The 24,396-nt window shown below is 46.2% G+C and overlaps 1 protein-coding gene across 5 annotated transcripts in view; it reads right to left on the reverse strand.

The window, feature by feature from the left end:
• Positions 1-24,396, reverse strand: part of LOC307083919 (plasma membrane calcium-transporting ATPase 1-like) — an 84,478-nt gene that overhangs the window by 24,218 nt on the left and 35,864 nt on the right. For all 5 annotated transcript variants that reach the window (XM_079747957.1, XM_079747953.1, XM_079747954.1 and 2 more), the window contains exons 2-13: positions 22,562-22,994; positions 17,977-18,174; positions 17,495-17,752; positions 14,822-14,947; positions 14,414-14,539; positions 12,124-12,159; positions 8,259-8,432; positions 7,436-7,650; positions 6,926-7,168; positions 2,992-3,233; positions 2,358-2,595; positions 945-1,124 (exon numbers count right to left, since the gene is read on the reverse strand). In XM_079747957.1, coding sequence (XP_079604083.1) covers positions 945-1,124; positions 2,358-2,595; positions 2,992-3,233; positions 6,926-7,168; positions 7,436-7,650; positions 8,259-8,432; positions 12,124-12,159; positions 14,414-14,539; positions 14,822-14,947; positions 17,495-17,752; positions 17,977-18,174; positions 22,562-22,757 — 2,232 coding nt within the window. In that variant the 5' untranslated portion in view covers positions 22,758-22,994. The remainder of the gene's footprint in view (positions 1-944; positions 1,125-2,357; positions 2,596-2,991; positions 3,234-6,925; positions 7,169-7,435; positions 7,651-8,258; positions 8,433-12,123; positions 12,160-14,413; positions 14,540-14,821; positions 14,948-17,494; positions 17,753-17,976; positions 18,175-22,561; positions 22,995-24,396) is intronic.

The raw sequence follows: 24,396 nt of genomic DNA on the forward strand, positions 1-24,396 counted from the left end.
GATGTGCTCATTTAACTCATATGGTTCATCCGTAATATAGTTGTATAATCTCATGAATGGCCTGAGGCAGCTTCTGTTAGAACCCAATCCGAATACGGAATTTGGCAAAGCACAAATTCAAACCTTTATTTCATACAAATGCCGATCATACAAATATGGTCGGCATTCAATATATATAATATATTTTATACATTAGTAAAGTATTTTTGCTCAACCTACACCTGCAGACGTACAGGAAGACAGCGGAGTGTAGGAGAGAGCAGACTGAGGAACAGCTCATGCTTAGTAACATAAGGAAAACGTAGTACATTGGTACGCCACTATTCTGTTTTTAATCGGTTTCCTTTTGACCGTAAACGGTTTGCCGAGGTAGTTCATCATAACGTGACCTCTCTTTTGTATTCCTTTTTGAACCTGCACTATGCTAAGTAGAGTTTGTTTGACAGGGGGTAGCTGTGCTCTGAAGTGGAGCTGGTTTACCGCTCAGTGGAGCTGCTTCACCAATCAGAGGAGATCAGCCCAGCCTGTTCTGTTCTGTTTTATATTCTGTTCAGCATCCTCCAATAGGACGCTGGGAGTGGGGTCACTATTCACTCATTAGTTTACTTTATTGGTTTGAGTGTGCATAAGGGCATAGATGTTAGGTTTAAAATGATTATCTTTTCAATTGTGTTCATGGTTATACATGTTTATGAAAACTATAAACCAATATTCATTAAAGGTAGGATAGGCAGTACGGTGCAAGGATCAATGATTGGCCCGAGACCCGGCCAATCAGGGACTGTGTCCCAGTCGATGACGTGACCGGGCCAATCAGGGACGGTGTCTTAGTCGATGACGTAAAATACAGGCCACAAGACCTATAATATGCACTAACAGACTTTCCGGTGGACGCCAATCTATTACCCCCCCTCCTCAATAGCACCGATAGCAGCCTGTCTCACCTCTCCTTTGTCGTTGCGGATCTGTAGGTTGAAGTCCTTGCCTTCCATACACAAGAAGTCCTCCCCAGGCAGAAGGATGCCACACTTGGTTGCTATGGCGCGGGCTGTGTTGATGTTGTCGCCGGTGACCATGCGCACAGTGATGCCAGCACGTTGACACTTTGAGATGGCATCTGGTACCTAGAGGAGTCAGAGTGATGCCTCATGTCAGTGTCCTCCAATAAACACTCCTGGTAAACATGTTCCATGTCTGGATTAAGCACAAGACAATCATGTAATGGAACCTGCTGTGCGCTTGACAAGTTGACTTATTTGCCTTCCTCTTAAATCAATACTTTTTTGAAACAACAAACAACAACAAACGGAACAAACCTGTTTATCAATGAGGCTTTGCTGTGTGTGTTTCACTCCACACCTATGTTTAACCCTACAGCATGGAACCAGATTCAACCTGTATTTTTAACCTGATGATATCAAACACTCTGGTGCTTACATTCCACTCATGAAGTCCAAACTCATTCTATCCAACATGGTTAGTGGGGGCTCCTGAGCGGGTGGCGGACATCACTCACATTTTCCATGTTCATAAAGTACATAGTGGAAATAGAGATCATCTGCAAAGTTATTCATCTACATTCAGATTTATTCTACTAAAAACACCCACTCCTCTAGACTCTGTTCATCGTCATGGTGACGCTGCTTTTAAACGAGTTCTGCCTAACTAACGGTAGGCAGTGAGTCACAGGTTCCCTGCCAGGGAGAGCGGCTAACATTTCCATCTATGGATTCCCCCTCACTGGTAGTGGGGCTGTGATGGAGAGCAATGTCATTGGCACCTTTACGGCTAAACTAAACATAAAACAGTGACATGAGCTCTACTCCATCTTAGGCCTGAGTTTAGTTGTCCAGGTGTAAGCCTTACACATGCCAGGCCGCTGCAACAACGTTATTCTAAAACAACGTTATGAGCTCAGTAGCTGAGTCAAAGAGAAGACGGATGGAGGTGCTGTAGCATAACTTATTCTAATATTTCAGGGAATTTGAATGAACTTGTTCTAAATACATTTCCACGTGTTACTGATCTAACCAGTTTTTGGGGTAACAAGTGGATTCTCTCTAGTGGCCTCATAACGTGGGCTTTGCCTTTCTTTTCAGACCAAGAATCAGGGGTTTCAGACCCTACCCAAGAGTACTGCCACCCGGTTCTTATCCACACATTACCCGGGGACGCTCTATGGGAAAACGTCTGCATCAGTTGGACCGGACATTAAACGGTGTTTTCCCTGCCCGTCTGTTTAGCGGCTGAGCAGCCCGTGTGTAAGGGCCACTCTGAACTATGCATGCACCTCCCCCTCTGGACATTGTTCAGAGTTAACCTGTTGAACTGGCTTCACGGCTCCTGGTTCCTCCTACCTCTGGTCTGACGGGGTCCTCGATGCCCGTCACCACGATGCAGGTGAGGTCGTTCAGGATGTCGTTCTCGTTGTCCCAGTTGGGCTCGCCGGCCTCGGCGGGGAAGTCGCGGTAGGCCACGCAGATGGTGCGCAGGCCGTCGCAGGCCATGGGCTCGATCACACGCCGCACCATGTCGTCGCGGTCCTTGGGGCTGAAGCTGCGCGGCTTACCTTTGGCATCCAGGATGTGGGAGCATCTTGGGGAGGAGGATTCAGAAGAAAACAGGGACAAATCACCGTCGGATCGGCATTGCTCAATCCGTACGTTCACTGGCTCTTCGAGGCACTTCATGTAGGCACCTATTGTATGTCATACGTCCTAGCACAAAATAAATACAAAGTACTTAGTAGTGTAGCATTTTATCCTAGCTCCCTTGGTTGTGCCCGGGGAATGGGTTAACCTAGTGATGGTTAGTGCTTTGCAATTGGTTCTATGAACATCCTTACTGTACCCACAGCGATACATTGTTCCACCTTCTTCTGACAAATGTACTTATTGTAAGTCGCTTTGGATAAAAGCATCTGCTAAGGGCCCTTAATGTGAATGCATCTGGACGGAGCCACGGGGCCCGGGCGGGAGGGGCCTCGCTTACTTGCGCAGGACGATCTCGGAGGCGCCTTTGCTGTACATGCGGAAGCTTCCGTCGGCGTTCTTCAGCACGGTGCTCATGGACTTGCGGGAGGAGTTGAAGGTATACACCTTGTACAGCTTCTCCTCTGGGATCTCGTCCCTGATTGGCTGGTAGTCCCTCTTGAGCTCTAGCACGAGACCCAACAGGGAGCACTCCGTCTTGTTGCCCACATGACGCGGAAGGCCCCCCTCTCTCTCTGGGGGCTGGGGAGAACCGGGAAATGATATAATGGTTACGTAAGTCCTGCTGATGAGCCCCAGCCTTGAATGCCTAGTGCCAAATTAATAATTCATAATTAAATCTGCCCCACACTGACCCATCCAGCGACACCAGCCCTCTATTAAAAGGACATTCCTAGTAACAGACTCTAGTCTATGCAATGTCAGTGTGTTGCTTTTAAAGTAGCGCATGCATTTTTCTACTTGAAAAGGCCTCCCTCAGCCTAAGCAGACATTATATTTGGTATAATTGAACCACTCTAATATAATAATGGGATGTTGGATCACAAAGTTGGTGTGACAGTCTACAGGTGAGTGAAACTCTAGTCGGAAATGTGAGCTGATTCATTTGGTGGCATTGTAGGCTGTTATAGGATTTAGAACTGAAGTGAATTCGGTTTTCCTCCCAACACACACTCAGTATTGGAGACCCTCCCCCCCATGGTAGGATGAACACGGGCCAGCATTCAGCCTGCATTAAGCATTCAGCCTGCATTCAGAATGCATTAAGCATTCAGCCTGCATTCAGCCTGCATTCAGCCTGCATTAAGCATTCAGCCTGCATTCAGCATTCAGCCTGCATTCAGCCTGCATTCAGCCTGCATTAAGCATTCAGCCTGCATTCAGCCTGCATTAAGCATTCAACCTGCATTAAGCATTCAGCCTGCATTCAGCCTGCATTAAGCATTCAGCCTGCATTCAGCCTGCATTCAGCCTGCATTCAGCCTGCATTCAGCCTGCATTCAGCCTGCATTCAGCCTGCATTAAGCATTCAGCCTGCATTCGGCCAGCATTCTGCCAGCATTCGGCCAGCATTCGGCCAGCATTCGGCCAGCATTCAGCATTTGGCCTGCATTCGACCTGCATTCGGCCTGCATTCGGCCTGCATTCAGCCAGCATTCAGCCAGCATTCAGCCAGCATTTGGCCAGCATACGGCCTGCATTCGGCCAGCATTTGGCCAGCATTCGGCCAGCATTCGGCCTGCATTCAGCCTGCATTCAGCCTGCATTTAGCATTCAGCCTGTATTCAGCCTGCATTCAGCCTGAATTCGGCCAGCATTCAGCATTCAGCCAGCATTCGGCCTGCATTCGGCCTGCATTCAGCCTGCATTCAGCCTGCATTCGGCCAGCATTCAGCCTGCATTCAGCCAGCATTCAGCCTGCATTCAGCCTGCATTCAGCCAGCATTCAGCCAGCATTCAGCCAGCATTCAGCCAGCATTGAGCCTGCATTCAGCCTGCATTCAGCCAGCATTCGGCCTGCATTCGGCCTGCATTCGGCCAGCATTCAGCCTGCGTTCAGCCTGCGTTCAGCCTGCGTTCAGCCTGCGTTCAGCCTGCGTTCAGCCTGCGTTCAGCCTGCGTTCGGCCTGCGTTCAGCCTGCATTCGGCCTGCATTCGGCCTGCATTCGGCCTGCATTCGGCCTGCATTCGGCCTGCATTCGGCCTGCATTCGGCCTGCATTCGGCCTGCATTCGGCCTGCATTCGGCCTGCATTCGGCCTGCATTCGGCCTGCATTCGGCCTGCATTTAGATCCACACACAGATTGAAACCCAGCTGCACCACTGTTTATAATTGTCTTTGAAAAATTACATCAATTGTACAAACTACTAGAATTGTTGTAATGTTTTAACACAAAAAACATTGGAAATCGTCTTTCAAAATGTTCAGAATATTCATGTGCTGCATTTACTGGTCATATGGACCAATCACCACATGAGGTGTTTCTGCTACATGCAGTAAACAAATCTCCTGTCTAGTGGTCCTGGTCCATGCAGTAACCAGACCTCCTGTCTAGTGGTCGTGGTCCATGCAGTAACCAGACCTCCTGTCTAGTGGTCCTGGTCCATGCAGTAACCAGACCTGCTGTCTAGTGGTCCTGGTCCATGCAGTAACCAGACCTCCTGTCTAGTGGTCCTGGTCCATGCAGTAACCAGACCTCCTGTCTAGTGGTCCTGGTCCATGCAGTAACCAGACCTCCTGTCTAGTGGTCCTGGTCCATGCAGTAACCAGACCTCCTGTCTAGTGGTCCTGGTCCATGCAGTAACCAGACCTGCTGTCTAGTGGTCCTGGTCCATGCAGTAACCAGACCTCCTGTCTAGTGGTCCTGGTCCATGCAGTAACCAGACCTCCTGTCTAGTGGTCCTGGTCCATGCAGTAACCAGACCTCCTGTCTAGTGGTCCTGGTCCATGCAGTAACCAGACCTCCTGTCTAGTGGTCCTGGTCCATTTAGTAACCAGACCTCCTGTCTAGTGGTCCTGGTCCATGCAGTAACCAGACCTCCTGTCTAGTGGTCCTGGTCCATGCAGTAACCAGACCTCCTGTCTAGTGGTCCTGGTCCATGCAGTAACCAGACCTCCTGTCTAGTGGTCCTGGTCCATGCAGTAACCAGACCTCCTGTCTAGTGGTCCTGGTCCATGCAGTAACCAGACCTCCTGTCTAGTGGTCCTGGTCCATGCAGTAACCAGACCTGCTGTCTAGTGGTCCTGGTCCATGCAGTAACCAGACCTGCTGTCTAGTGGTCCTGGTCCATGCAGTAACCAGACCTCCTGTCTAGTGGTCCTGGTCCATGCAGTAACCAGACCTCCTGTCTAGTGGTCCTGGTCCATGCAGTAACCAGACCTCCTGTCTAGTGGTCCTGGTCCATTTAGTAACCAGACCTCCTGTCTAGTGGTCCTGGTCCATGCAGTAACCAGACCTCCTGTCTAGTGGTCCTGGTCCATGCAGTAACCAGACCTCCTGTCTAGTGGTCCTGGTCCATGCAGTAACCAGACCTCCTGTCTAGTGATCCTGGTCCATGCAGTAACCAGACCTCCTGTCTAGTGGTCCTGGTCCATGCAGTAACCAGACCTGCTGTCTAGTGGTCCTGGTCCATGCAGTAACCAGACCTCCTGTCTAGTGGTCCTGGTCCATGCAGTAACCAGACCTCCTGTCTAGTGGTCCTGGTCCATGCAGTAACCAGACCTCCTGTCTAGTGGTCCTGGTCCATGCAGTAACCAGACCTCCTGTCTAGTGGTCCTGGTCCATGCAGTAACCAGACCTCCTGTCTAGTGGTCCTGGTCCATGCAGTAACCAGACCTGCTGTCTAGTGGTCCTGGTCCATGCAGTAACCAGACCTGCTGTCTAGTGGTCCTGGTCCATGCAGTAACCAGACCTCCTGTCTAGTGGTCCTGGTCCATGCAGTAACCAGACCTCCTGTCTAGTGGTCCTGGTCCATGCAGTAACCAGACCTCCTGTCTAGTGGTCCTGGTCCATTTAGTAACCAGACCTCCTGTCTAGTGGTCCTGGTCCATGCAGTAACCAGACCTCCTGTCTAGTGGTCCTGGTCCATGCAGTAACCAGACCTCCTGTCTAGTGGTCCTGGTCCATGCAGTAACCAGACCTCCTGTCTAGTGATCCTGGTCCATGCAGTAACCAGACCTCCTGTCTAGTGGTCCTGGTCCATGCAGTAACCAGACCTGCTGTCTAGTGGTCCTGGTCCATGCAGTAACCAGACCTCCTGTCTAGTGGTCCTGGTCCATGCAGTAACCAGACCTCCTGTCTAGTGGTCCTGGTCCATGCAGTAACCAGACCTCCTGTCTAGTGGTCCTGGTCCATGCAGTAACCAGACCTCCTGTCTAGTGGTCCTGGTCCATGCAGTAACCAGACCTCCTGTCTGCACATGAGGAGCCTCACCAGGATCTTGGTGGTGTAGGCAGAGTTGATGGAGATGCTGTTGACCAGGACCTCCAGCGTGTCAGGCATGATAGCGTCGGGCTCAGGGACGGCCTTGTAGTGGGTGTCCCCCACATAGGCCTGCACCACCGTCATGCGGTTCATGGTCAGCGTTCCCGTCTTGTCCGAGCAGATGGCCGTGGCGTTGCCCATGGTTTCGCAGGCGTCCAGGTGGCGCACCAGGTTGTTGTCCTTCATCATTTTCTACCGCAAGATAAAAAGGACAGGAAAGTGAACCACTACAAACGGTATGCACCATACATCATACAAGTAGTAGCAACGTAAAGCCAAATAATGTAAGTAATTGTTAGGCGCTTGAAAGAGACATTATGACAGGATATGCTACATTACTGAAAGATTACTGATACAGTATTGACCATTACGTAACTCAAGTGTTTCTCCAACTTAAATGTCGAGCCAGCGTGGGGAATGCCCTGAGGTTAGCCGTTAGTGGGTGAAGGGGTCCCTCACCTTGACGGAGTAGGCCAGGGAGATGGTGACGGCAAGGGGGAGCCCCTCTGGCACGGCCACCACCAGAACCGTCACCCCGATGATGAAGAACTTGACGAAGTACTGGATGTAGATGGGGGTGCACTCTGACTCCCAGGAGCGGCCCTGAACCCCGAAGGTGTCGATGACGAAGTACAGTATGAGGATGATGACGGTGACGGCGGACATAATGAGGCCTGGGAGAAGGAGCAGGATGATGAAGTCACAATCGTTTGGGTTTGGCATCGTTATTCATAAACTCTTGATTATATTCCAGATATAAAAAATGATTGAGACAATGCCAGGATAATTAGACTTTGCCTACTGCACCAAATTATTTTGTTCAAACTAATTTGAATGATTCAAAATTATAACACATAACATTTGCCACATAAAAAGAAATTGCTCTACCTATTTTGTTGAGTTGTGTACTATCATTTTATCAATTGTTTCAACCATAATCAAACCCAAAGAAACACTGCGGTGGATTTGGTGAAATTGCCCGTTAAGGTCGTCACATCCCCCCGGCCTCCCACCCCCTAACTTCCAGGGAAACGGTAATCTAGCGCTGAAATTTGATTTCAGTATCCGTCCAGCTTACTGTTTGGTGCTGCTATGACAGATGGCTCCGAACCAGCCACCAGCTAATGCGTAGGCTAACGTTCTAATGTTACCACAACGTTCAACACGCTCAGGAAGTCCTGTAGAGTAGGATTCTTTGGACCACGGATATCAGCACTGGGCTGACGCAGTAGCAGAACCAAGCATGGATTCAAAAGCCTCACTTTGTGTGCCTGTCTCTTACCGGCCTTCCCGATCTGCACGGCCAGTCTGGTGAGCTTCCCCTGGAGCACAGACTTCTCCTTCTTGGTGACGTTGACCTTCTTCACTGGCTTGAGCTCCTCCTTCTCCTCCGACTCAGCCGCCTCCTCGCTCTTCAGGGGCTGGATCTCCAGAGCAATGCCGTCCTGGGTCTTGGCTGGAGGGAGGCGGGTGAACAAGCAGGCGGGGTGTGATGAGGGGAGAGGGCACCGGGTAGAGGCAGCAGTAAAAAACAAAGAGGTGATGAGGGGAGAGGAGAGAGGGTAAAGGGTACAGAGATGGAAAGGTCAATGTAGGGATTCAAAAATAATTCAACAGGAGAAAGTAGGAGGAGTTTGGTTGACATCAAGAAAGAGAAAAAGGTCGGGGTGGAGGTTTCGACGGGCAAACATAAGTGATGGTGTGGAAGTGGAATTGGGCATTTGCAAAATAAGTACAAAAATAAATGAAAAGACAAGGAGGATTGAGGACAGGTTTGGGATAAAGGGGATACAGGGTAGAGAGGCAGATAATATGTCAACATTGAAGCTTGAAGAAGAGACAAAATGGCAGACTAGAACACCCTGGCCATTAGGATTCATAAATAATAAGAATATTGATAAAGATATATTCTTGGAGGTCAAACTAGTGAGATTGATTTCATTGCTATGCATTCCTGAAGTGTTAGTGCCTAAAAATACAATTGTTCTTTTTACTGCAGTCAATATAATACATTAAGTGTGTTCTACACATTGCTGCTATTGGTGGCTGGGCCAGCTCTCCTGACCCACACAAAAGTGCACATTGGTAATAAAATATATATTAAAGATCTACCATTAACAAGATCAACTTACCAAAACATTAATTATACATATATTGTCGTTATTGGAAGAAGTCACAGATTTAAGAAAGGGAGCCATCCAATCATGGTGGAGGACTGAATAAGTCTTCAGAATTAACAATTGAATCGGCTAAATGTAATCTTGAACACTTGCAAACCGGTTATGGGAGATAAGCATGTGCCCTAAAAAGATAGCGGTAGGAAAAAGAAAAGACATGACAGCGATCACACAACAGTGTCTGGAGACCAGTGGAAATATCAGAGCTAAGACACAGAGAAGGAGGCAGTGGAGACTGAATGACCAGGTTCTCCATCACCTGCTATCCATCTACAGCGCTCTGTGCTCCCCTTCTAATGGACTTCATTTAGTGTCCTTCAGCGTGTCGTGAGTGTGTGTAAAGCTATTTGACCATGAAACATATCATGCTTATATCTCCGTTAACCATCTCATTAAGACACTTAAAAAAAATCCAGTCAAAGGAATCATAATGCATTTTGTTGAAAAATACAGCCAGTCAAACCAAGCGAGACTGATATACAAAGGCCCCATGACAGATTGGAGTAACAAAGTAGGAAAAGATCGCCCTTCACTCACACAGCCACAGAATGGGCCCCACTGGCAGACTGACACCGGTAGGGGACCGGGTTCAAGCTGCCATCTCAAGGCCAACACCCCCGGCAGGGTTACTGTGAAGACCTTGTGACGCTCACAGAAACCGTTTCACTCCCTCACTAAGAGCAGACATGGCAACACCATCCTAAAGATCCCCCGAGCTAGACCTTTGGTTTGATTACAAAACTCTATTAACAGGGCCAACATGTGCTCAACCTTGAGATGGCAGCAAACTCAGACAGTGTCTCAGAGTGTCCCTTGGACAGATGCAATACTAAACCACACACACACACACACACACACACACACACACACACACACAACAGAGAGAGGGGTAATGGAGCAAGTGTGGGTCACAACATAAAATACACTTTACAACACGTTTAACAGTGAAGTCTTAAAGTAAATGGATGAATAAATAACCAAATAACAACACCAGATTACAACAACACAGTTATAAAGGAGATACCCTCAAAATAAAACAACAATACCAAACTCCAACGATAATCAAAGAGTGAGCGTTGATGGTAAAGTAAGAAATCCTGTAAGCAACATCCCATGGAGACAGAGGCAGAGAGCAGGAGAAGAACCGGGAACAGAGAAACAGTGAGCTGGTGACACTGGCTACAAAGAGAGTCAAACACCGGTTACAAGACAGCATGAGGCCCGGGCAACAGCGACATAAACAAGATAATTCAAAGGAAAAACTGAAAATGGGAAACACACAGAGAAAACATGACTGCCCACTGGTATATTCTGAAAGGTGCAACTCCCACACAGCGCATAGCCGCAGAGCAGAGTCACGGAGTCACAGTCTTCACACTGACTCCGGCTTCTCTCACACGTTCTGGAGTCATGGGCTCTGCTCGGTTGCTTACTGAGCCCAGTATGGTGATAGAGATCTCGTTCAGCTAGAGCTCAGAGAGTGGAGGAGATGAGCTTGTTGGTGGTGTAGGCAGGTCTGAATGGCCTGAAAGGAGGGTGAGACCAGGTGCATGGATGGAGCTGTCTAAATAATGACCAATATAATGCTCCAAAAATATGCAGCCAATATTCCCGTAATATTTTGATAAAATGTATTAAAATGAAAGGTTAGAGGAAATGAATAACTTTTCTTACTTACTCATTTTAAGACGCACACACTGATTTTAACACACACACACACACACACACACACACACACACACACACACACACACACACACACACACACACACACACACACCGTCTGTTTGCAGCAGATGCCAAACCCGTGGGAGGTACAGGGTTAGATAACGTGCGTGTGCGTTTATTTGTGTGTGTGTGTGTGCGCGCATGTGTGTGTGCATGTGTGCGTCTGCATGTGTGCGTGTGTAAGTGCGTGCATGTGCGCAAGTGTATGTGTGTGAGACAGGGCCGTGCGATGCACACCGAGCCCAGGAGTCGGAGGGTGGGAGTCGGGGCGTGGTGGAGGATGCTTTTCGCTGCAGGGAATTTGCAACCTCTCCCCTGACGGTGGGGTTGTGGTGAAGACACACAAACACGCCTCAGTTACCAGGCAGACACAGCCAAGAAATGGCTTGGGCAGAAAATATAGAAAGAATTCATGGATTCTGAATAACATAAGAAAGCCCATGGGAGCAGTAATTACAAGGAACATAGTATGACTCATTAGTAAGGTTTAATATTAGGTCTCATTGGAAAAGGTTTACTCGAAATATAGGACTCATTAGAAAGGTTAACTAGCAACCTACTTTGTCTCATTAGAAAGGTTAACTAGATACCTACTAGGTTTCATTAGAAAGGTTAACTAGATACCTTCTAGGTCTCATTTGAAAGGTTAACTAGATACCTACTAGATTTCATTAGAAAGGTTAACTAGATACCTTCTAGGTCTCATTAGAAAGGTTAACTAGAATCCTGATAGGCCTCTTTTAAAAAGGAGTGCAAACCATCTTCTCCTGGATGCATGCAGTCCACACAACAGCCCACGTTGGATGCCCAGTCTTCATCTATACTGTGTAATAAAACAGAACTATTGACAGCAGCTGCTGTAGGTAGGTTTAAGAGCCAATCTCTGAAATGGCATAGCCATCTGTCAGCTACAGTGATTGAAATGTGCAGTGAAAATATATGTCTTTTGATTCGCCTGCGCCTTCCTTTGTGTAAGACCTGCTGTGAGAGTTGCACCTTTGTTTATAGGTCATGTTACGGTGAGGCCCTGATGCAGCAGCAGGTAGAGGTCAAAGAATGGCTGTGGGGAATGGAGCGAGGGGAGAGAGATGACAGAGAGAGAGAGAGCTACAGACAGACAGGCGGACGGGAGGCCGACATTAGATTCCCAGCAACCCACTGAATGGAAGGAGTGGAAGTCAAAGTAGGCAAAAAGGAGGAAGGAGGGGAGAGGATGAGGTCATGGAGGGAGGGAGGGGTTACCTTTGTTGCGATTCTCAGGGGGTCCTTGTTTTTTACCTGTTCGGACAGAGGAGAGAGGGCGGAATGCTGATAACATGACTCAAAGGAAAGAGGAAAACCAAATCATAGAACTGAGGAAAAATGCAGAGGTCACAAACTGATATAACCCCATCTGTATGTCTCTCAGTGTTCGTTTGGTGTGTGTGTGGGGGGTGGGGAAGAGCGAGAGAGAGACAGTGAGAGAGCGAGAGAGAGAGAGAGAGAGAGATCTAGGCAGTAAATAATTGTGAATGTAAAACAACCAATTGTGGTTAAATATTTAACTACTACTTATTTCAAGGATTCCCATTAACTGACACAAAACGTAAGCAACAGGCCCTGAATAAAAGAGGTACTTAATAAACCCTATACACACACTTTGTCATTCCCTGGCACACACACACACACACACAAATGTAAATGCGTGTGTGTGTGTGTGTGTGTGTGTGTGTGTGTGTGTGTGTGTGTGTGTGTGTGTGTGTGTGTGTGTGTGTGTGTGTGTGTGTGTGTGTGTGTGTGTGTGTGTATAGAACAGATGCCTAACAACGATTGAATCCACCTAAAGCCTTAGACAGCTTGAACACAAGTCCCAAGGCAGAACGGTCTAGTGACATCTGCTTATGTTGTCAACGTGTGCGGCACAAATACATGTCATTAAATAATTGTTCATGTGATTAGAGTTAAATTGCTAGATTTGATGATTTTAGAATAAGAGGATAATGGTGACAAGTTGGTCTGGTTTGATTCAACCTCTTTGTCTGGTTGGTGACAAAATATGAATCTGAGCCCAATCCTCTTGGCTTACGCAGCCAAACTGAGATGTTTGAGAAGAGTTCCTCAGAGTGTGGAAGTGACCGTGAGTTCAGGGCCCATCCCTGCTGGCTAATTCTTCATCCTTTTTTCAATTCCTCTGACAGTTCGACATAAACATAATAGTGAGTGATTAACATGTAATTGAAAGAACGATGCTTAACAGTATCTCGGACAGAAACAGCCCCAAAGGGCTTTAAGATGTAGCTCAATAGAAAACATGTTACCATCCCAGCTAATGGCCTCGCTGTTTCCACGCAAGTAACCAAGAATGATCAAAGTGTTTTTTAAAATACATTTCATAAAGACCTGGTTATACAAGAAAGAAAAACAAGTGCAAAAACCGGTGTTAAGTGCTGGTCAGAGGCACTTAAGAAATAATACAATAATCAGCCAAACATTTAATTCTACCAAATCTGATGCAATTGCGAAACATTAAATATTGATAAAGAGCGGTATCTGTGCAAGTGAATGATACAAACCGCATGGCCTGGTTCCTCCCTCTTTTTCAACACAGTCGTACTGTTTATCAAGTACATCCCAGCATGTGAACACCTTATTCCACTGGTGAATGGATGAATGCATGTACACCTTACACTTCATGTTTGCATACATAAGACATACAGATAGCGTTCACAAATGAGGACGTGCATATCCATTTAGCCTAGAATTGAAACTAGCTATAACATACCTCAACATGTTGAGAAAACGTTTTGTTGTATACAGATACTTTATCGTAAAAGGCAGTTTGCTGGATAAACCTGATATGTTTCCCCAAACATTTAAACTACCCACTGACCGCTCTAGGACCTGAACACATGCACCAGACGTGCTTTCAGCTTGAAATAATTGACATCAGTTTTGTGAAAAGGTTCAAATTAGCCACCTTTTGACGGCCAATTAAAAACGATGATTCCAGCACAAAAAGCATAAGGAGGTGGACGGGGTAGAATCCTTTGTGTTGAGCCAGCCCTCCATGTTCCACCAGATCACTCCTGATCACACGTCCACATGAGGCTCAACAGCATCCTGTCTACCAATGGGTGTCTGAAGTCTCATCTCAAGAGGGGCACAGAGAGTTCAATGCATTTCTCCAGAAATACTCCATTTGGAGAGGTAGAAGGGAGACGAGTGTGTATGTTTGTACGACTCTTCTGTAGTCCATTGAGCTGCTGTTGTCACGTGATGACTCACAGAAGGGATCTTGCACTACATTTGAAGATTATTCTGAGACGTGAATCCGCAAATAGAACACAATGAAAGACAGCGTGTCAATGCTGTCTTCCAAATACGCTGCTCTTTGAGGCATTCTAACCAACTTATATCCTGTTTTGCGTTTACTTTCATGGTCACATTCGTTACACAATCAGTATTTACCTGGAAACCCTTTCCCACAACCTCAAACCAACGCAGCAGCTCCTACGGTAGGAGAGAAAGGGGTTGTGTTTGGTCTGCCTCTTACTTTTCTTGACTTTCTTTTCCTCGTCGCTGTCGCCAGCCCCCAGGAGGGTGAAGATGATGCCGGTCTGGGAGTTGAGGCCCACAGCCGACACAACCATGCGCCCAGAGCCCTCCATCACATGGGTGCCTGGTGAGGGAAGTGCTTATCTTAATGGCTTCAGCATCCTTTCATTCACTAACTAATCTCACCACGCCTTAATGCTGCACGACAGAAATACGCATACAATTAAATGGATAAAGAAGTTGTGTATAATCCAAGAGAGTTATTATTATTATTATTATTATTATTATTATTATTATTATTATTATTATTATTATTATTATTATTAATAATTATTGTTGAAATTATTTTGTGACTTTTTTCACTTTCTATCTGATTCCATGTGAAGCGAAGTGCAGAGGGTCTCACCCGACAGCAGCATGGGGTCCTTGTCCAGGGACTTGCGGACGTGGTCGGACTCGCCCGTCAGAGAGCTCTCGTCGATCTTCAGGTCGTTGCCTTGGATCAGGATGCCGTCGGCTGGCAGGAGGTCCCCTGGATCACCAAGGCAGCGAGGGAGTCAGACACCAGAGGCTCATGCTGCTTCATCCATTATTATTCTCCTACTGTTCTACAACCCATCCTTCAAAGCTTCTCATGCTTCATCATCCATTATTATTAGGATCACCATTAAGCTGGGTGAGTTCTGCTACTGTACTACAACACGTCCCTCAAAGCTCTTCATGCTTCTACATGTGGTTTCAGAAGTCCTCTTCTGCACTACTCAGAGGATGCATGAGCAACTCTCACGGTTCAATTCTACACCGTATGGCGTTGGTGGTTCATTTGGATTTAGATAAATTGTAAATTATAACCGCAGCATCATGATCGCTTGGTTTCCAGCAGCTCTTGGATACATAAACCCATCACTAGTGCCTGCCATATAACCTCTAATATAGCATGTCATTCACACATGGCTCATCACATCTGGCTGAATCCAGTCAGTCGCCTTAATCCAGATTGGACCACTTCTTCATTAACATGAGATCAGAGCATTCCTGTCCTGATGAGCGTGACAGTAAGGTGGCTCTCGATCTTCAGAGATCCAGAAACCAGCCCGTTTAAATCTGCACTACGGTCCAGTTCCTGACCTCGCCCTGGAGCGCTGTCTGCTCATCTCAGGGACTGCACCTCACTTTACCAGCATCACTAACTCACCTGGCCATTTCCCTACGTTATGTATTTATGGATTTATATGTGCCATTTGTTTGGGTCAAAACATCATTTTCTAGGAAGAATGATGAATTGATTTATTTTTCACTAGATACAATAACTAAATGTGCTCCCAATCCATGTACTTTGAAGTAGAACAGCTAGTATAAATGCATATATACATCTATCTGCATTGCTTTCTGACTCACTACCCCTTCATGGTTTATTATTATTTATAATGGCCAGGTTCCAGAGACCCGCTCAGCACCAGACTACAACATCTGATTTTGATTGGCTTCGTGACTTGTGTTATTACTTTAATTATATACCAGTAGCTGCTATTCCGATCCTAATGTCAGCCCGTCTGGCCCCTACTGAGCTGAGAAGGAGGAGATCTCCTTCCCATGCCACCGCGCTGATGCCACTTATGCCCCTTTTCCACCGACAGTACCAGCTCAACTCGTCTCAACCCAACTGTTTTTGCGTTTCCATCGCCAAAATGTGGTACCTGGTACTTTTTTAGCCTCACCTCCCTCGAGGTTCCACGAGAGCTGATGCTGTACTTTGGTGTAACGTAAACAGGCTGCTGGCCACTGATTGGCCAGAGAGCGACGCCACTGGACGAGTGTGACGTCTGAGCCCGACACCCGACACCAGGTGTTGTGCCGACAATGAATTCCCCGTCTGAATTCGCAGCCCCTCTCCGCGTTATAGCAGTGTTTATATCATCACAAGACGCGCAACTTGTCACAGAAAGCAATGTTACATTTTATAGGCGACCCAAAGCGTAAGATATCCCATTCACGATAATGAACTACGAGGGCACTAAAATACGTAATAGTTTACATGTCTTACATGTGTTCATGATGTGACCCTAGAAAGCACAGACGAAATAATAGAAAGCGCGGTCAGGGGGATAGGGGGTGCGATTTCAGACAGGGATTCCATTTTCGGCACAACGCCGGCATCTTTAAATACTAGCATCAGCGTTCAGTCAACAATAGCGATTGATTATTGAACACCACAGGATCAGCGCGCAAGAACACGCCGTGGACCGTGACAGAGGTGGAGAGCTGCTGTGTGTAGCCCTGTCTGTTTATGTGTCTCGTGGATAATGGTATGATCCAGATGCCTCGGACAACAGCCTTCCGAGTTGCAGTCCTGTTCGTCTTTTTGATTGTGTCATGAAATTGGCTAGTCGTTGTTTATTGTTAGCTACATTAGCCTCTTTAGCAAACCAGCTCGAAAACAAAGAACACAACTTTACATTGTATTGCATACGCAGCAAGACCATGCAATGCATAAATTGGTGACCGGAATAAAGTAGCAATGTAAAAAAATAAAAATAAATAAAATTACATTAAATGATCAACGTGATACAAATACAAAGAAAATAAATCTCAGGCGGAGCCATTTTTGTTGAGAGCGTCATCACTGAACTCGGTATACTCTCAGAATTCCGAGGGGGCCCGACCAAAAGGGGGCGCGCCTCCGAGAAATACCGCAGGAAAGCTGGGAGATTTCCCAGGTGGAATGGCGACACTTGTCATTGGGTTCTCGAAGGGATAAAGTGAAGTGGTATTCATTTGTAAAATAAAAGTTGTGAAGCACAAACCATACTTTAATCCACCTTGGGTTGATACTGTTTTAGAATCTGTATCTGTTTGATTCCACTGCTGTCCTGTACTTCCCGCTGTATCATCCACATCCCGTCTCAGATGCCCTAGCCCCTCAGTAGTGATCTGATGCTAACCTGCCGCACAGGGGTCTATTTCAGGAGCGCAGGGGACTCCATCTCAATGCACCATACGAATAAAGGAACATCTCACTGAACATGGCCCTGTTGTTTCAAATGAGTCCAGGCTGGGTGGATGTTCTGGGAGCTCTCACCGTATTTGATCTGCGCGATGTCGCCTGTCACAATCTCCGCCACGGGGATCTGGATGACCTGGCCCTTGCGGATGACGGTGAACTTCTGCTCCTGCTCGATGCGGCTCTGCAGCCCGCGGAACTGCTTCTCTTTGGACCAGTCGTTGAAGGCCGTGACCAGCACCACGATGGCCACTGAGAAGAGGATGGCGGCGCCCTCGATCCAGCCCGCCTGGGCTTCGCCTTCGTCCTCCACACCGGACGCTGCCTGCCCACAACCTGAGGGGCACAGCCGGGGGGGGGGGGGATGAGAAGTGAACATGGCAACACACGAAAGACATCAGCCTGTTTTCTTTCTTTTTTTGGTTTTAATTGTCTGAATGCATTTCTATGTGCATACCTCATTTGCACACAATAACGATTGTCGATCACAAGGAGTGTAATTTAGGTCATAAACAATAGGAGATAATGCCTTCCTGATGAATGCATTTCTTTGCGCTTACTTTCACTGTCCCCCCCTGGTGGATGGTAGAAGGATAAGCCCAGGGATATGATGGCAGCGATCTCCAGGATGATGAGGGTGACATCTTGCAGAGCTTCCCACACCAGTGCCAGGAAACTCTTGGCCTTTTTGGGTGGGATGAAATTCTTCCCAAATGAAGCGTGCCGTTTCTCTAGATCAACAGGGTTGCCAGAAAGACCTGAAAGAGGGAGGAGACACAATTATGATCCTCTATTATTAATAATTAAGTGCAGTGTGCGTGCATGAGTGCGTAGGTCCGTGCGTCACCTCATCCACTACTTCCTTTGACATCCCTATGCTTTGTGATGCTGCAACACACCTTCCATATATGTACAATATCATCGACATTGCAGATTAAATGCATTCATGTTTTTCATCTTTGAGGAAGTAAAAACAACACAAAAATGCTCAAATATGTGAATGCATTTAATCTGTAATGCAGATGGAACGAAGATAAACCAGTCATTTGCTTACCGGGGCTAGCATGCTATCAAGATTCACTGAGTTTTGTGAATTAATGCATGAAATGCAACAGGCCAGCCTTACATATTTTATTCCACAAATATTTAGCCTAATTTACCGACATGTAAATGTACAATGACGGATTGTATGCCGCTGTCAAACCAGCTGTTCATCCATTGTTAAACATAGCGTGGACTGTGTCAGTCCATAAGTGGCAGCTTCCATATATTACACTGTTACACTACGAAGGAGACAAGGGCGTGACTTTGAATCCATACAAACGGCCAATCGCCTAACCCTTTACGCATGATTACATCCAAGGAGAAGGACAGAGGCTACGCAGGCTAACTCAGCAGAGAGTGATGGGAGGCAGAGGACATGGGAGTAAGGGTGTCAGTGAAGATCAGTGGCACGTCTTCCGCTGCCTCTTCCTAGATCCCTTCAAAGAGCAGTCTTCCCCTCAGCAGGGACAGCTGTGGCCCCATGGCTTATGGTGTGTGTGAAGGACTGCTTAGGCAGGAATGCTCTTGTGTGTACGTCAGCCCATGTAGTTCATAGCACAATGCTTGCTCTTCACAACACTGCTGTCTTCAATATGCTGACACGAAAACATCAGCTCTGATGCTCTGTGACTCCACTGGTTCACAAAAGAGCTCTACTGAGTGGAGCACTGTGTCTCTTTGCCTCTAAACTCACAAGTCGTTCATTTAAAAGACAAAAGAGAGGCCTATGAATTGAAGCATGTGTATGACTCATTGACAACAAATCAAGACGACTGGGTACTGTGCACAAAATACTTCCCCGCAGCATTACCTGAGCAACCCCTTATTCCCATTCAGTCATATGACACCATCTCATTTAGACAGTCCTACCAAAACAAAGGAAACTACAGGGGATTTTAATGGATGTGCAAAGTAATTAATTTGGCAAAATTGTTTTAAATATTTAAAAAACTTTGATGAGGGGCTAGGGGCCAGATGCAGTAACCTGGATTTCTGGTTATTGATTCCCGGTAGAAACTCAAACTAAAATTATTCTATGAATATAAACATCCAATCTACCATGTTTGTGCATTCATGGTTATAAAAGGTATATAACTTAAAAGATGAATCATTGGGTTTAACATGTTCAAACATCACCATTACCTGCACAAATGTTTAGACGGATCCAATCCAAGTTCCTCAAGCAAGTTTACTTTTCATTAATAACGAGCGGCCAACACCTGCTGAAGAAACAGACCTGGCCCTTTATGTTGGTACCAATTACTGACCCATTTCCAAGTTGCTCTTCATTTCAGAAGACTCTGGAACCTTTTTTTCTCAACCGCTAGTGCTCATAGGTTTGGTATGAAACATAAATAACAGGTTTCAGGTTAACTGCATATTCAACAGAGACGAGACTGCTCTTCTCAAAGTATAAAACAGCATTGTGCTATGTTCAGTTTTAAAATAGGATTCTCGTTGTTGTTTGTGGCGAACGGCTCCGTGTGCTTTGTGTTGATAAAGATTCAGAAGTCAAAGCGACCAGTCACCGCACCACATGTGAACGACTGGTCATCACAGAGGGACTCCAACACCCTGGCTGGAGCTCTGCTGTCGGAGAAGCCAGTATTTTTGATTTAGCATTCTCCTTAATCTCTGATGACACATCCCGGTCGTTTAGTGATTTAGAACTGCACATTTGTTACAGATAGCACCTTTAACATAACACATTTGATGAATTTTCATTGTTCTAAATGCGGCTTCCCGTCTCTTTCTCTAACCAGAAATAATTCAAACTATACTGAAAGCTTTATGGTAAACATTTGATCAAAAATATCTCAAAAGGCTCAAAATGTAAAAAAGACAAATATTTTATCTTTTTACAATGACTCGAAAACATTTCCTATTGTAATTCCCAGGTAGGAAAGGGCATGGAGCAAGCCTTCTTACACCAAGAGAGGGACGGATTTCCTCCACTAAGACAGAGATTCAACCAAAGCACCAGATACTGGGTGTTCCCGGCAGCCCGGTCACATGGGGCAGGGCGTTACCTGGCAAGATGCCACCTTGCTCCCAGCTACACAGCAAGTCATCTGCAGCTGAGCCAGGGCATGGCTCTGTGTGAAGGCCGCTCACTGTTTGGTCCGCTGTAATCCAACCCCGGTACGGTTCTATGGTCCACCCCCGGTACGGTTCTACGGTCCACCCCCGGTACGGTTCTACGGTCCATCCCACCTCCTCTCAGTATGGTCCAACTCCAGTACAGTTCTACAGTCAAACCCCAATATATGGGGTTGAATATCCTCAAAACCATGGCAGACCAATACCATATTACCATTATTCAATGGAGGTTTGCGTCATACGTTTGTTCCCAGAACTGGATTTGTGTTGACCTCTCGTGTACGGATGAAATAGGTAGTTACTGAATATGCCTGCAGTGGCGATTAACTCAAGTACTTTATCCAATTGCATCGTGCGAGTCAAGTTCATCATTCAGCATGATGATGGACAGCACGCTTTGGTTTTTGATTGATTAAAGCATCCGAGGCAAATCTGTACCCTAGCCACCTCCAAAAATCCTCCCGCTGTTTTAATAGCCATGTCCCAACCACAAACTCCTGGTTTTATGCAGTCGCCTCAATGATGACGGTGCCATTGACTTCCATTAGATAGGGGTCTTTAAATTAGGAGTTCTTAGAGGATACACATGTATCTACACTTTAGATCCAGAGGATTCATAGATAGAACCTGGGGTGGCGGTTCTGAAGGGGATTAACCTCTGGACTAAAGGAAAGAGAATGTTGTTGACAGTATGCATGCATTCCAAGGACACTAGAATCCATTAGAGTAGAGACTAGCATGAACACACCGTCTACACAGTGTAGACACCACTCTCTCAACCCTCGCTACATACAGCTGGTAGATGCAGCTTACATTTCCTTGAATTAAAACCTTACAATAGGGTGTGCTGTTGGGGGTCAACAGTGGTTAGGATGCCCGTCTGCCAGCCAACAGGTCCTGGTTCGATCCCTGATATCTAGTCGTTGAGTTGCTTTGGAATAAAAGCATCCGCTAAAGGACTAAATAGTATTTTGTCCTAGAGGCATTTGTTGCCTTTTATACTAAATTCATAGGCAACGGGGAAAGCTATGATGCTTATTGCTAAGGCCAATATCTGTGTACTTTATTCTAATTGAGGATGAAGACCCAGTCTTAAAATATACTTTATTGTTAAAGCCTCAACAGCAGTAATGGAAGTATTATATTCTTATTCAGTAATTAACATTGAATCATATTTTCACATGTATTTCTCCCTCTTAGACCTATCCATCCATCCCATCTTCCAAACACACAAATTTAGGGATGCGAATATTCCCTTTATTCATGGTCAGTGGGGAATAATCAGTGGGTGGGGTGACCAAAGATTAATTGTTGTGTGCCAAGAGTCACTCGTGCTCAATCTAGTATAAAAGCAGAGCACATTTCCTTTGTGGGATTGTGGGAATGCTCGTGTGCCGGTGGGGGTTTGTATCGTGTTGAAGGGGCGGGGCAAAGGTTTAACTTCGGTAAACTTTATGCAAATTAGCGCATATTGCAGCGCTTTGTGTGATGTGATTGGACGACCAACATTCAGTGAGTACTGGTGGACTGTACAGACTTTAATTTCCTCTAACGAATAATCCAACATGAGACCCATCCCTGATATCTGATATCTATGTAGGTAGGAGATCCCAGGAATGAAAGAAGCTTTCATCCGTACATGTATTCATCTGGAGCCCCATCCCCCTACTAGCAAACCGAAAACACGCATGTGTTCATTCATTAACCTTCGTATTTTCTACGATGGATGTTACGGCCGTCCTTTGATTACTAAATGGAACTGAGCAATGATCTATGGCATCATCAGGGGACCCGCGGAAACTCATTTAGGAACCCTGAATGGATCTCTGGTGAGATGCACTTTGCATAATTGGGGGGAGAGAGCGCGACAGCGTCAGTGAGAGAGAATTGTGACAGACAAAGCATTTGTTTAAGAGAAGGTTTATACCTGGGGTCTTAAAAATGTAGTATTTGACCTAATCATGTGTACAAAAGTGTTTATGTGGGGGTGGTGCTCCTTACCTTCTATGGGCGAGGTCTTGAGCCGGCGGCAGATGCCCTGCACGTCTCCGTAGCCGTCCCTGATGCTGGCCACCGCCTCGGTGCTGCGCAGCTCCATCAGGTTCCTAAGGTCCATGGTGGTGATGCCGAAGTCCCCCTCCTGGCTGGGGTCCGCCACAGAGTTCCCCGGAGGGTGCTCTACAGCGTTGTTCGCCATCTTCCCCTCCTTCTGTCGTCTCCTTCAAGCGTCTCCGGGCCCTCGGCACGTAGCCTCACACCTGGTCCAGAGGCAGCAGCAGCTGGGGAACCCTTCTGTCAAGTCTGGTGGTTTCCAGGTAGGTCGGAGCGGCGTGGGGGGATCTCTGACGTTAGATCTTTAACCTGATCTGCACGTCACAGTCAGCAGGTCTGGAGATGAGGATGTTAACATGACCCGGTGACCTTGCTCTTCGCACTGCAGAGAGAGAGAAACAGAATGAGGTTTGAGTGAGGCAGCTCATTGAAGAGGCATGAGGGTGAAGCCATCAAAAGAGAATGGTCGTCTCTTGGGGCAGCGAGCACGAGACGGGGAGAACTGTCTTTTAGTTTCATATTTGAAGCATTGATCTCATTTATTGCAATTAACAAGTGCCAGCCTCGTGCATAATTTTATAGAGCACTCATTGTTGTTACTTAAATGTGACACACAAATAGACCAGCATAGAATAGCTGTTTAAGAGAGGAGAAAACATCCATGGATCGATGCGTTTCCTTTCAGGAAAATACACACTTGGGGAATAGAACCACAATGGCATTCATGGTTTTCTTCAATTTGTTGAGCGTTTTAACCGATCCATTTTGGTTGGATGCATAACATCACAATATGTTAAAGGGGACATATTTCTCTCCATCAACATAGCTGCACATCGTTTACACTACGATACAGATTGTTAAATAGTGTCAAATCGCTAGCGTTGGCCCGCTACCTATGCCAATGACTTTCACTGGTAGTAACCAGTGAAAGTCACCACCATAGGTAGTGACCAAGTAATACCTGTAGGGATTGATGAATCTCAGATACAAAAACATACACAAAGTATAAAAAAAATAGAAAAAGCTATTCCTCTACCAGATTACAATGTTTTTTTGTGCAAAGATGTAAAAGGTAGTAAAACTGTAGGACATACAAAACATTTGAAATGAGGCCTGCCTGATGTTCAACTCATGTGACAGCAGCTTACAAGCAAGTATTAAACTGTGAGCAAAAGTAACACAGGCTTAAAAACACTCTCTTGCTCTCACTATCTCTCCCACCCATAGACACACCTTCATGTGCTGTTGTTCGACTAAGACTCAAATTAACACCACATCTATTCTGAGAGTTCCCTGATCTCTTTTTCTACCTGTGATAACAGCGAGCCGGGTTAGAAGGCCTTTAAAGAATAGCATAACCTTCTCTTCATTCAAGTCTTCGTGTAATAAGTATTCAGTTCAGAAATATTTAGCTATCTTACCACATTATACTTCATAGAAAAAATAAAGACAGACAAAGCTCAAAGTCAAGAATATAAGCCCATTAAAGCTGCAATTATTTTACTCTGTAAACATCAATGGTACAGTTTACTTGATTCTTGAAATATCGAACGATCGTTTCAGCACCATTTTCAATTTTACAACACAAAATAAACACTTAATTGGCTCACACAAGACAGCGTCTTGTGTCAACAGTCATGAGTCATGAGTGTCAAGAGTCGTGAACATTGTCATGCCTCTCCCACGCAGCACAATCCAGCTCTGTTCGCTCCTTCAGCACACAGTTCTGGAGGCAGCGGCTGATAAGCCTACTGCTGACGCGCTGTGGCCCGCTACCCTGCCCA

The sequence above is a fragment of the Pollachius pollachius genome (assembly GCF_949987615.1).
Source record: "Pollachius pollachius genome assembly, chromosome: 12".
In the NCBI taxonomy this organism is placed as follows: Eukaryota; Metazoa; Chordata; class Actinopteri; order Gadiformes; family Gadidae; genus Pollachius; species Pollachius pollachius.